Here is a 13,374-nt window from a genome sequence, read left to right as displayed (position 1 = left end):
TACTTTGAGCAATGAAGTATAGAGTTGCATAAATTATTGTTGTCATTTTAAAAATAAACAAGTCCGTCTATTGCTATTGAAATTTATATTGCTAATTATATTTATTGGGTTTTTCGGTTTTGGATATTTAAATTTCGGGTTTATATATTTTCTATTTGTCCAGTTAAAATGTTATACTGTGTTTGCACAAAATCAATTATTCACTTTGATCTCGATATTCTCACAATCTGGATTGTAACTGTTGCCAGTCGAACGTTGAGCTGTTCGCACAGGCAGTCCACTTGAGAAAAACCGGGTTATCGCACGCGATGAAAAAACTGGCATAACTACGCGGTAAGTCACGAATATCAACAAACAAATGAAAGATTTGGTTAGAAATAAATACTTTTTCTTGCCATGTATCTAAGAATAGTCAGACCGCATCGTCTTTCTAAAAGTTTTTTGTATTTCTCTGTTGACAGCTGACACTTGTTTCGCAGTTATGTTGTTTTTTCTCTTGCGCGTAAAACAATGGGAACTCTATTATGAGTGGATCTATTTTCAGAACCACTCTAGAGTCGTTCTTGAATAAACCTTGTTTCATTCGAGATTAAAATGGTCGAGAGAGGTTGCACCACAGCACATTTGTTGATCATATGACAATCTAGATTGAATGTTCAGTGCGAATAGGGTATTACCGTGCCTGCATATTAAATGGTACTTCTAACATGTTTTCAGACAAGAACGTTAATGCATTCAATATATCAGAATAATAATGAAATAAACTGGACCTTACAAAATGATATTTGTACTTTTGTAATGTATTATTATCATAAATTTTATTTTTTTAATAAATTATCTATATTTATCGAAAACATAAATAAATGGTATTTATTTTTGAATCCGATCATTAAGGCTTTTGTGATGACAAACATGCAAAATTTATATGAGTGATTAGGAAAATTTATTATTGTGGTATTTACGTAAGGTGATTAAAATTACCTTCTCAACACTGGAACGAATTACAAACACTTTACGTATATACACTTTAAATAACTTTTAAAGTGCGCATAATAATGATATTGAAAAAGGAAAAAAAATAGAAATACAAATAATTGAAAATTCTACTGCGCAGTCAATTACCACAAACAACTCCCGGTCGTTATTAGTTCGTTTTATCTTTCTTTTATCTTTTTCTTTATTGTTATTGTTATGAATGTTGATTTGGTTTCCTTTTCTGCCGTTTGTTTTTACCATGAAATTATGAATTCTATCTTGAATTTTGATTACTGTCTTCTCCTATAATTACTATTAAACAGTAGAATTTACACATAAAGATTATTATACTTTCTTCTAAAAGAAAATTAGATTACAGGCATCCTTTGCTTAACGAAAGATTTCATTTACGCACCAAATTAATTCAGACAATTTCTTCTTATATGTGGCAGAAGTTGTATTTAATTAACTGCGGTAATCAAGGGCTGTTTGTTGTGCTACGATTGCAAAAAAAAAAAACATTTTTTTAAGTATTTGCATAAGAGCTCATGCATAACTGTTCTCATTTCAACTGTACTGAATTGTTTGCCACCAACAATGTTTTCTAGTGCTTCAAAGATATAATCACTTTGCACTAGGTTATTCGAATAAGAGGATGAAAAATACACTTTATATATAGATCCAAAATTTCTTGCACAATCATACTAGGTATGTGTGTTTGATTGCGCATTGTAATGCTGTAATATTATACCAGAAGTGTGCAATACACAACGTTAGGTACCATATTTTGGATTTCAAATAATTCTGAAAAAAATCACAATATGTTGCACTATTATTTGATAATATCCTGAGCACATAACGTTTCATAATAGAACCCTTATGATGTCAAAAATGCATTAGCCTTACCTTGACACTTGAAAAAGTAGTGTAAAATGTTTTTGGTTCTGTGTGTGTAAAGTTGCCATTCTTTGCTTGTTCACTAAAAATAATGAGCCCTGGTTTCTCACCAATAATTTTACTATTCAACAACTGGGTAACTGCTTGTCGCTTCTGTTTGGAAACGACACCTTTGCTAAAGTGTGTTGACGTCACATTCTATATAAATGCTTGAAGACGTGATATCTAAAAATCATATCTGCCTGTATGAGATTTAACTTTTATGTGTTTGTGTTTTTCACTTGATGGAGTCGATAGCAATTTATTTATTGCCTGCTAGTAGTATATATATGATAGATTCTAGAATAATTTGTGAAAAGTTTAACATTCTATAACTTTTATGCCAAAGTCGCTCATTATTTCGAGGGAAAGACATCGAGCAGGGGCAAAAATACAATGGTTTCTGGCGTAGTTGTAAAATCACTCCATTGATTCTGAGATAATTCCTATCTCAAAAACTCTCATATACATCGAAACAACACCCTTTTCTATGATTTTTCGGTTATACTTTTTCACATGATTTAAATGAGCGTTGTTGGAATAAAATGACTATATTTTAAATGTTATATGTATTTAATGAAAAAAAGATTTTTAAACTGTCATATTTATTTATATATTTATATAAAAGAACTGATATTTTTATATAGCTTTAAATATATTTTTCATATAAGAAAACTCATAATCATATTTTTAATATATTTTATACAAGTCATCATCTTCAACAAAAATAACATTTTTTCTATAATTTAAAACTTATACAAAAGATCATCGTGGCGCTATCTGTCAACAAAAATATTATATAACATTTTTGATATTTTTAATATATTATTTTTTTCTTCCAAATTAAAAGTTAAAAAATAACAAATAACATGTACTGTCACTAATCGGAACATGCTATTTGCTCTTTGCTTTTCAATAAAAAAGATTGTTGATTTTTTATGCTATATATACACACATATGGTGTTTAACTAAAACAGTTCTTAATTTTTAATATCCTTATGGTGATTAAATAAACAACATTTTTTTTTCTTTCTCTTTTATTAAAACTAAAGAACATGTAAAATAAGGGTAACAATAATAATAAAAAAGATAACATTTTGTTTAACCCTTAGCCTGTCGTTTGCCATGCCCTCTTATTTTGTAAAACGGCTGAGGGCAAAATAGATAAATCAAGCAATATTATTTTGAAAATTCACCAATAATTAAATTATTATTCTATTCATATGAAAAAAATCACATATATTTATCAATATAGTTAGTTTTAAATATGACATTTTTCAATAAAGTTTGTTTGAAAAATTTATGACAAAAAAAAATATTATATGATAACTGACATTCAAACTCGAAAATTTGTCACTTTTTGTCAAAATTAACATTGTCTAACTACTTCATTTTTATTGTCACTAAGCCAGAACGACGTAGAATATTGTTCTGTACTATTTGATATAACATTTATACATGTATGCGTATTTGTTGTGAAATTATTGCAAATTACATAAAACATTTGTTCAAAATCTGAACTTTATTTTTCTTTCAAATAATATAATGAACTAAAATACTTTATTCATTTCATATCAAACAAGATTATATGTTTTTGTAATAATCATGTGATTACCAGTAGCAATAGATGTAACATTTGCTGATAATTTAAATTTAAACAAGAATTAAAAATTAAAAAAATTTATAAAATATCAGTACTGAAAGTCATAACTTAAATATTTATAATGCATTAACATATTATATAAACTTATTACAGCATTAATGAACTTATTATAGTAATATTATTGCATGAATGTGCTAAAAATAAAATAAAAAATCATTAGAAAATGAAAAATTAAGAAAAGAGACCGATAATAAAAATTTTTTAAGTCCACAAAACACCACAAGGACAAAAATATGTGAAACAGACGATAAACAAAAAGATGCCGTAAAGTGCTGACATCTATTGTCGATAAATGTTATAAAAATCGATTGTTAACAGGGTAACGATCAATCGGTACCCTGGCGGTTTTATTAAACAATTAACTTCTATCGTAACTCTGGCTGAGTAAGGGTTGAGAAGTAAAAATAAGAAAAAAATGTCTATGGAAGATGACTTGAAATTTCTCTAGATTTGATTTTTAAATAAGAAAATTATATTATTAATTTTTTAGTTATTTATTTTTTTCATAGATTCACAATCACTATTTGTAATTGATAACCCATTCACAACTAAAAAACGAAAATTGGCTGAGATTCACGATGTGACAAGAGAAAACACTAAAAAATTCAATTTAATAATTTCGAAAGATGAATCAACTTTTAAAACAATCCCACCATACTTTGTCTATGTATCACATGGTTATAAGTTAGAAATCAAAAAATTTAGACAGCAGAATTATTTTTGCCTATCAAAAACTAGCACTAAAGGAGAGAGCAAAAATAAATTTAATTTTCCAGTGAAAGAACTTTATTTTTTTTCCAGGCCTTGAATGCTGTCCAAAAATATTCGGAGAACTACATATAAATAATTGGAAGCTTACATGTAAGTAAATTCTTACTATTTTTGTAACATAATTTTTTTGAAAAATGATTTAATTTAATTGATAGTTATAAAAAAAAGTGTAGAAAAACATGTTTCTTTGTTTTCAAGAAGACAAAACTGAAATTATTGAAAATCATTTAAAATCATTGATTCATCCTAAACTACATCAGGTAATAAAAATTTTAAATGTTTTGCTAGTAGAATCAGCATTTCAAAGCTTTTTACAATGTTATTGCAATTTTAATCTCGAGTATGTTGATCTGACCATTTTTTCCCTGACATAAAATTTGAATTTTTTAATAAAATTACAAATTCTGGAAATTATTGTAGAGTTTGATTCGTTATTTGTCTTAGAGTAATAAGATATTAATCTATAGAAACAGGAGATAAATATGAGTTTGAACATTTTTTTTTTACAAGTTAACTCGAAGTAGTGCTGTCGTTGCCGATATAGAAAAGTCGCTGAAGGTCTTCTCCGGCGGGATTCCGGTCTTGGACATGGAGAATGGTAGACACAAATATAGAAACAACTTCCTAGTGCAAGCCTGCTAAGTTTCTGGTGGCACAAGCTTTTATAGCATTCTTGTGGGAAAACAGTCTGTTGTTGATGATGACTTGCACTTCTTGACAGCTAAGTGTCAATTTTCTCACCTAACTGTTGAGAGTTAATGGAGACCTCTGCTTCAATTCTCTCCGAGGAGTTTTTTCTAACCAGGAATGTTTAAAACAATTTCCAAACGAAAAATGAAAGTTTACTTTTATTTACAAAATTTTCCCACGAAAATCCGTAGTCTCATATTTTTTTTCAGAAATCAAATGCTATTCGTATTAATGTATATGGTTATAAAGATATTGTTTTTCCTTATTATACCTTCAACAGGGGCAGATGTCGATCCATGAGCACACCGATCGTTTGCAGTTAGAGTTAAATCTTTTTCGCACACCCTCGCGCTCTTCAACCTCGGGGCCGAAGGCTCCTCAGCCGCCGAAACGCTCGCTGTCGCTCTATGTCGCCTAGTACTACGCGCTGCTATCGCGGCTTGTCCAACAAAACTAGTTCGACGTCATGGCTTCCAGACTTTACCGCAGATGACGGTACTAGCAACTACGGTGCCGTCTGTATGATAGCATTAAAAAAGTATAACTTAAAAAGTTTCATGACTTTTTATTTTTTGTCTCTGGTTCAAAAGTAGTGTACCGATGAACTCGTTTCGGTCCCCGAGTTCAAATATATACTTAAAGTCCCGAAATTCCATAGGCGGTAATCTACAGTACAGCCTAAAAAATTGCAACCCTGAGTGTGATGATGCCACAATATAAATAATTACTCATATTTACTTTTTAATCTGTGTAAAAATGAACAACCGGTGTTACGTTTGTGTTGCAGATGTGTGTAGTTACTACTGCTTAACTTCTGTTTTAAAACTGGAGTAGTAGGTCACAACGTGTGAATGCGCCAAGTTCACAAACAATACTATAATACAGAATCACGTGTAAAAATGACACTTAATCGGGATGAAATTTTTTATAAATTTTAAGTATTTAAAAACTCTGATCTTAGGTGAAGTGTAAAATTTTTTACCGTTAAATCCAAAATCAAAATTGGTGAAAAGCATTTCGACTGCTCGGTGTAAAGTAAATTGATACAGTAAACGTTTCTAATTATAATTTTAAAGAATTTATTACTGAAATTTATTATACTACACTCGGCACATTGACTTTAATCGGTCTATAGGAAAAGGAACTATGTCATATACCAAGGATGGGAGACCACAGTGAGAATTCACAGTAATAGAATTTACAAAAAAAAAAAATAAATTATTTATGAAAAATGGCGCGTAGAAGCGTTTTAACAATGTAAAAAACAAAAGAGCTAAAAGAGATCAAAAATACATGTTAACGTTTACAGACTGTCTTCCATTCCTTTTATCTAACATAGACCCTTCCTCTCAGGCTGATCACGTTTATTTTTTTTGTGCGCGGACTATCATATTGATAATAATCTGGAATACAAGTAACACTGTAATATAAACGTTTGTTTTGCAATTTATGAATTTTATATTTTCTGAAACGATATATTTTTTTTATCGTTTCTCGATAGTCATTCTTATACCGAATTTCGGGCGAAGAATGACCTCACCGGATTCGAAAATTTTATCTCTATGGTCCAAAGACTTCACTCGAAATTGTCGAATAACATTGGCTAAGACTGTCTTCATCTTCGCCATGGCGAATCTTTGACCTGAAAAAAGGTAAATATGTCACAAACACAGAAAGGCCTTTGTCTCGAGTTGCGATTACTCACCTATGCAATTTCGTGGACCGGCAGAAAACGGTAGAAAGGCAAAGGGGTGACGTTTCTGGCAGTTTTCAGGTAGAAATCGATCTGGATCGAACACTTCAGGATTTTCGAACACTGTTGGATTATGATGAATCCCATAAATGTTGATTACAAGGGATGATTTTGCCGGCAAGACATAATCACCTGAAAGAAATGTAATTGTTTTTAATAAAATTTACGCCGTTGCTGTAAAGTGTATTTAATCTCAAAATGCGGTACATACCCACTTTCAAATCGGATGGATTCTTTCTTACTATGACGAAAGCCGGAGGATAGATCCTGAGTGTCTCCTGAAATGAATCCAATATTTCAAAATGATTGTCAAGTATTTGAGATATTAATTATATCCCCCCTTTCTGGCTTGTATGCCAGAAACGAAAATCCTGATAGTTGAAGGGCAACATAACCTTCTTCAACACACCGGTTTGGCCCATGCTTCGGATAATCAAATCAGGCTCCATTTGAGTCAATCGGCTGGTTGCTGAGTCATTCTTGACGTCGATCTGCACTCAACCTTTTGTATTTTTAAACAGAATTCACAAAATATAAAAATATGTTTGATGTTCTTATATACTTTCTGTTAAGGTACAAGAAGTTCGTATTAATAGAAAAATGAAATAAATTTCATTCATATATAGGTATATGGAGATAAACTTATACAATATTTATCTACATTTTTGTTTTAGTCCTGTACAGAATATATTGGGGGGCTAAACGGACAAACTGAAAACATTAACTTCTGCCTTGTAGCGCTGGTGTTAAGTACAGTTGAATTGTAAAAATCAGTAAAATTAGCCTAAGTGTACAGTACGTGAGGAAATCGAAAACATATAGTATATATACTGCATATTGTTACGACTGACTAAGCTGAGGGGGTAACGCCTATATATAGCCTATCGAATGTAAAGGTTTAATTTGTTTATACTTAAAAGTCAGTGTTGAATACTTGTTATTCTTTACATGCAAAGAGAGTTTAATGGCAAAAAATTTTAAGAAATTGTTGACTTCCAATCAGTGAACAGCCGAAAAAAAACAGAAATCATCGGTCATCTATTGATTGCAGAAAAGTATCCGAATTGCAAATCGACCCTGTGCAAAACATAGATTAAACTACACAAGTATTTTTGTCTAGAAATGCATGGACACACTTGCTACAGAATAAACTCATTCGCTGTCTTTAACAAGTTGAATTATCGTGCTTCATCATAATGATTTTTCTAGTAATACTATTATTGTTAGCTTTTCAATGTTCTATGTTATTTATAAATACTGTATAATTTGTTTGCACTCCAGTATTTCATGTTCGCTATTAGTACTAATTTACTTTTATATGTATTAACTTTAATAGTCATTATTATTGTATATACACTTCCTGATTTAAATTTCCTTGGACTGTATTCATTTGGTTTGTTTTCTGAATACTTAATAACAACAATCTACAACAATACTTCAAACTTTAAACGTTTTCGAGTTAAAACGCTCGAATTGAAAAATATCAGATCTATAGATCGAACTAGCTTCTACATTCGAACTGCGGGAGCAGTGAAAATATGCGCTTGCAGCTGCAACGCCCGCTGCTCACTGCCCGAGTTCGTCTTTCACTCTCGGTATATAAAGTACATATTATGTAACGTTCGTGTGATTTCGGTGCTTGTATTATTTTTAATGTATTTGGTTATACCAGCATATTTATATAACTACTACCTATTAAACCATGACATCAAAAAGAGTTAGAAAACCTTAATGTCTTAAACAAAACTTGTAATATCGATCATTTAAGTGAAAAAAAGAACTTATCGAGAAGCATGAAAGTTATACACATGCCACAGATCAATGGCAATATTAAAGATATCGACGTCTACAGCGTACGTCTTTCTTAAGAGGAAGGAAGCAATAAAAGCAACAAACGCGATCAATGTTCTGGCAACATTCAACTCCAGGAAATCGCATATTATGAGAAGAGATGGAAAAATTTCTCCTGGTGTAAATAAATAATAAGCAATTGGCTGGAGATATTATGTCTAGGATGAATATTTGTAAGCCAAGCAGCTGCCTAACGACCTAAAGAAACGAGACGTCACTATTTTTCACTAAAGCAAAGGAAATTCAATTTTCATTTTATTATACAAAACTTACTTATTCTATATATTAATCCCGTGTTTGAATTTATGATTTCAAACATTTAATTCTGTTCCTTTTACTTTATAATTTGTGCATTTTCATTTTATCTTTAGAGAAATATGTATCTAAGTGGACTGACTGACTGGCCAACAGTGGACTTACCAGACGAAATAAAAAGAACAGAGACAGAATGTTAACAGAAAAAAAACGAAAGAAAAAAAAAGCTCTTTTCCTGATATGTATATTGTGAGTCGCGCAGTGTCGATACCACCGTTAGGTACTGTACCCCCTCGTTTTATAGATAGAAGAAGACCAATTTCCTGACTAAGATTTTATAATTTTGTTCAGAAATTTGTTTCTGTTCACAAATTCGAGATTCGTTCGCAGAAGAGGCTCATTCTTGGATTTTGGAGTGCTCTTACCCTCCTCGCGCGTTTACTATTTGGTTTTTGGGGGGTCTGAATCGGAGGTGATTCCGACAAAACACACCTGGTGGCAGGGCGTTATCCTAAACTTGATTAACTTGATTATTCACGGCCCCTGCCCCTACATTACCTTGACAACACATTCGAGATACTTCATTTTTCTAAGGTCTTCGGACATAATAGATTTATTTATATCGTCACCAAAAATTTTCTTCAGCTCCTGGTACACTCTCTCCTGTATATCGTGATGCAATCCGAGCAAATAAAGAGTCCAACTAATTCCCATCGCAGTCGTGTCGTGCCCCTAAAAATAATAGAATTATTACACAACCTCATTCTCTCATTTCTGAATTCGGAAATAAAATTGATCTTACTGCGAACATGAAAGTGTTAACTTCTATGATATCCTTTTCGTCGAGACATCCATTCGATAAATGATGATTAAGTAGTAAATCAAGAAATGCTCGCCTCTTCTTCACCCCTATAACATTTTTCTCTTCTTGAAAGTTGTCAATTGTTTGATTGTTTTCCAGTTCTTCGATCATTTTCTGTTTTTTTTTTCTAATTACCTGAATTGTTTCCATTCTTTATTTACTTTAATGGTTTAACAATAAAAGCAAATAAACTTGCCTTTCTGTCGAATTCCTGAACGGTTTCAATGTGTTTGTAAAATTTTTTTCCTAGTGGACTCAAGTTGAAAATGGGACTGAACCAATACCAAGGCTTTATGACCCATTGAATAACTGCCGATGTTATTCTGAATTATGAAACACAATGTGGTATGTTATAAATACTCCAAGTAACTGAATTATTTTTCATATTTTAAAAATATTTTAAAATTTCATCTTCAATCAAAATTTTCTTTTTTTAACTTCGTAATACGTTTTTGTCATTAGACTAAAAAAAAATAGCTTTAAAAGTCAAACATAGATTTGTTACTCATTGTTACAATGCATAGATAAACAAGTTATTTCAGCAATTATTTTTTATTCGTCTAACGTTTTTAGCTATCTTTGAAGCCATCGTCAAGATCAAACGTTTTTTAAATAGTATTCTTTAAAGTTTAAAAAATTATGTTTTAAACATGTACATTGTTATAATTTTCATTTGTAAAACAATATCTTAACGACAGTTGTTGGCAGCCCCTGTCGGCACTGCTGTCCAAAATAACAGCAACTTCCGGTTGCTTCCAGAATGCTGCAAACGTGATTTTCGGGGCTCCATATGCCAGCAAACAAGATGGCAGCCACAATAACACTCGTAAAATCTCTATTTAGTGTTGACAATTTCGACTTTAATTTCATAAATGTACCTCAATAAATTAAGACTACATTTGTTAGTATATTAATAGAATACTTTAATATACTGTACTAGTTTAGTTATGTAAAATATCACATAATTAGTTCTAGTTGTTAAACTGTAATCGTAGGATTAATTTATTTATTTATAGCTTTTACGATAATTTATAAAATTTATAACTTTATTTCTCTTCGCCATTTTTATCCCATAGCCAAGCAAACAACATTTGTTTTCTTCTCTTCTAAACGCCAGCAGTTGCGTCACTTCCAGTAACGTATGAGTGAGATTTTGAATACGCCCATTGATTTGAGAGTTATGCAACACCATTGAAAAAGAGGAAAAGCTTGGAATATTAACTCTACTTGAAAAAAAATTAAGCGGTTTTAATTATGCGTGAATGGAAACTTTTTCGTTTCTTTCATAGATCCGCAGGATACATAAAGCTATTTGTATTCTATTCGAAAGTGTGTAATAGCACGAAACTACCAGTGGTCTGAAGAAGAATTTTATCCACGCTATGAAATTCTTTCACAGTCAGTTAAAATTACAAGGTTTTTTGTCATCTTTGATCTATTGTCACCTATTGAAATTATTACTACTCTTAATGAAAAAGCTGAGATTATTGTACAATAATCGATAGACACAGAAATCAACGAAAATAGTTATTAAATAGGCATTTAAAAAATAGTTAGAACATCGGTAGTGTTATTTAAAAGCAAGTTATAAATAGTTTTGAACAGATAAGTTTTATTCAGATTTTTCATTAAATATTTGTTTTCAACTTACTCGTGTGAATGGCAACGACATAATTAGTACCAACTCTGTTTTGACTGTTGAATTGAACTCCCATTGCTGAATCTGTAAATAATTATAGTATATTTATGAAATAACATATTAAATTTGTATAATTTTCTTAGTAAAGTTGCGCGTATTAACAGTAAAAAAATTCGAAAATAAAGTTCAAAATGTACTGAGAGAAAGAAACCGTTTAAACAAATTAGAAACATTTTCCTTCTTTTCATGATTATGAATATGACACATTCCAATTCATCAGCATGTCGCTACGAAATTTCGCATTTGAACTTGCAATCAGAAGTTATCTTTAGCTCTAATTTAGAATCTGTCGGCTCTGTGCCTAATTATTTTTGCTTCTGCTATTGACAGAGTGGTTGACAATACGCTGTGTATGATTAAATCAGATGGTGTTATTCGCAAAATAAAAAGGAAAACCAAACATTTCGAAATGAAAAAAAAAATTTAATTTAAAATAACATTTCCAAATTGACGTAATAAAGAGTCAAGTTTAAAAAAAAAAAGTTTTAACTGCTTTTTCATTTTTCAGCACATTTTCTAACCGTATTTTTTAAACGTCTTTTAAAAAAATTGTTAAAAACATTTTTTCTGCTTATAAAAAGGCAATTTTTCCTACAAGTAAACATTGCTAAATTAATTCTTACCTCCAATAATATCTAAAGTGCACAGATTTATTAGATTGTCCATAAGAAATTCTTCGCACTGCTTTTTGTTCTTCAACTTTTCAATTAAGATGTTTGAGTGGTTGTTGAAAATTTCTTGAAAGTCTTCGAGAATTCGAAAGTGAAATGCTGGAGTTAACAATTTCCTTCGATGTCTCCACTTATCGTTCGAACTGTTTCCATTGTAAACAAATAAATTAATACTTTTATTAATGTAAAATATTCGATGACAGTTTTACCTTGTTAGAAGACCTGTCCCCAGCCAGGGATGTAGAATGTTATAAATCCAATCTTTGTTGATCACAGCGTAACTCTTCAGTACTTCCTGTATTAAAAAGTCAATTGTTAACGTTACAAAACATTTAAACAGTATGTGATAAAGCAATTATACCTGAGCCACGTCTGGGTGAGATATTATAATATAATCATAGCCACCCCAAGAACATTTCACTAGTTTTTCTTCAGCGAATATCATAGATGCACTACTCAATAGTTGAATTACAACTAGAAAGATTTAATAAACAAGGCATTAACTTTCGTTGATCGTTATTCGAAAACAAATTCGTAAATAATAACTTTATATCGTAACATACAATTTAATACTATTAAATTATACTTACAGGTGCCACAAAGTTTTCGATAATCTTGCGCTTTTACTGGACAGAAAATCAGATTCCAGAGAATAGACAAAGTGGAATATTTCGGTATTTTACTTTTACATTTGATTTTGCTGTTTTTCTTCCATATAAAATGACCTGAAAAAAACTTCAAATTCTTTAGATACTTTATATTCATCGACACTTTCTATTTTTAATACGGCCATTTTCACCGTCTTAAGTTCACGATAACAAATTTGTCGTGGCTATAATTTTGCTATAGGAGGGCGGCGGGCACATCTCTGCGCTGAGAGGGCGCTTTTGTACCATTGAACCACGAGGTGTGCTTGTTACCTTTCATGTAGAGCTGGTGAATTCTTTATAGTTGATAATAAAGTTGTTATGTTGTTAAACGATTAGATTAATTAAGAATATAGATATCCTAGCATGCGACATTAACGTAACAAAGGGTTATGGGCCTAGCACGCTTCCACTGCGCTACTAATAGAAGCGGAACTGCCAAAAAACTTTCGGGCTGAGGCAATGAATTGCTTCACTTATGTACGCAACCGGACACCCACCCAGAACGACATGAAGAGGACCCCCGAGGAATTGTTCTCTGGACGAAAACCCACTGTAGGACACTTGAAAGTATTCGGCTGTAAAGCATATTATTGGATTC

General features: G+C 31.2%; 2 protein-coding genes across 2 annotated transcripts; both read right to left on the bottom strand.

The window, feature by feature from the left end:
* Positions 1–6,519: 6,519 nt before the first annotated feature.
* Positions 6,520–9,867, bottom strand: LOC136980789 (cytochrome P450 4c3-like). The gene is made up of 5 exons (XM_067276983.1): positions 9,697–9,867; positions 9,453–9,626; positions 7,000–7,066; positions 6,741–6,920; positions 6,520–6,677 (listed from the first exon to the last, which is right to left on the bottom strand). The coding sequence occupies exons 1-5, from the start codon at positions 9,865–9,867 to the stop codon at positions 6,520–6,522; spliced, it is 750 nt and encodes a 249-aa protein (XP_067133084.1).
* Positions 9,868–11,384: 1,517 nt separating this feature from the next.
* Positions 11,385–12,778, bottom strand: LOC136980788 (cytochrome P450 4c3-like). Its single transcript, XM_067276982.1, has 5 exons — positions 12,717–12,778; positions 12,488–12,600; positions 12,336–12,421; positions 12,079–12,269; positions 11,385–11,479 (listed from the first exon to the last, which is right to left on the bottom strand). Exons 2-5 carry the CDS (start codon positions 12,569–12,571, stop codon positions 11,385–11,387), a joined length of 456 nt encoding a protein of 151 aa, XP_067133083.1. The 5' UTR covers positions 12,572–12,600; positions 12,717–12,778.
* Positions 12,779–13,374: the final 596 nt, after the last annotated feature.

The sequence above is a fragment of the Centruroides vittatus genome, unplaced genomic scaffold, assembly GCF_030686945.1.
Source record: "Centruroides vittatus isolate TY-2023 unplaced genomic scaffold, ASM3068694v2 contig_724, whole genome shotgun sequence".
NCBI classification, from domain to species: Eukaryota; Metazoa; Arthropoda; class Arachnida; order Scorpiones; family Buthidae; genus Centruroides; species Centruroides vittatus.
Note: the sequence above shows the minus strand (reverse complement) of the source record. Positions and strands in the feature narration are given on the sequence as shown.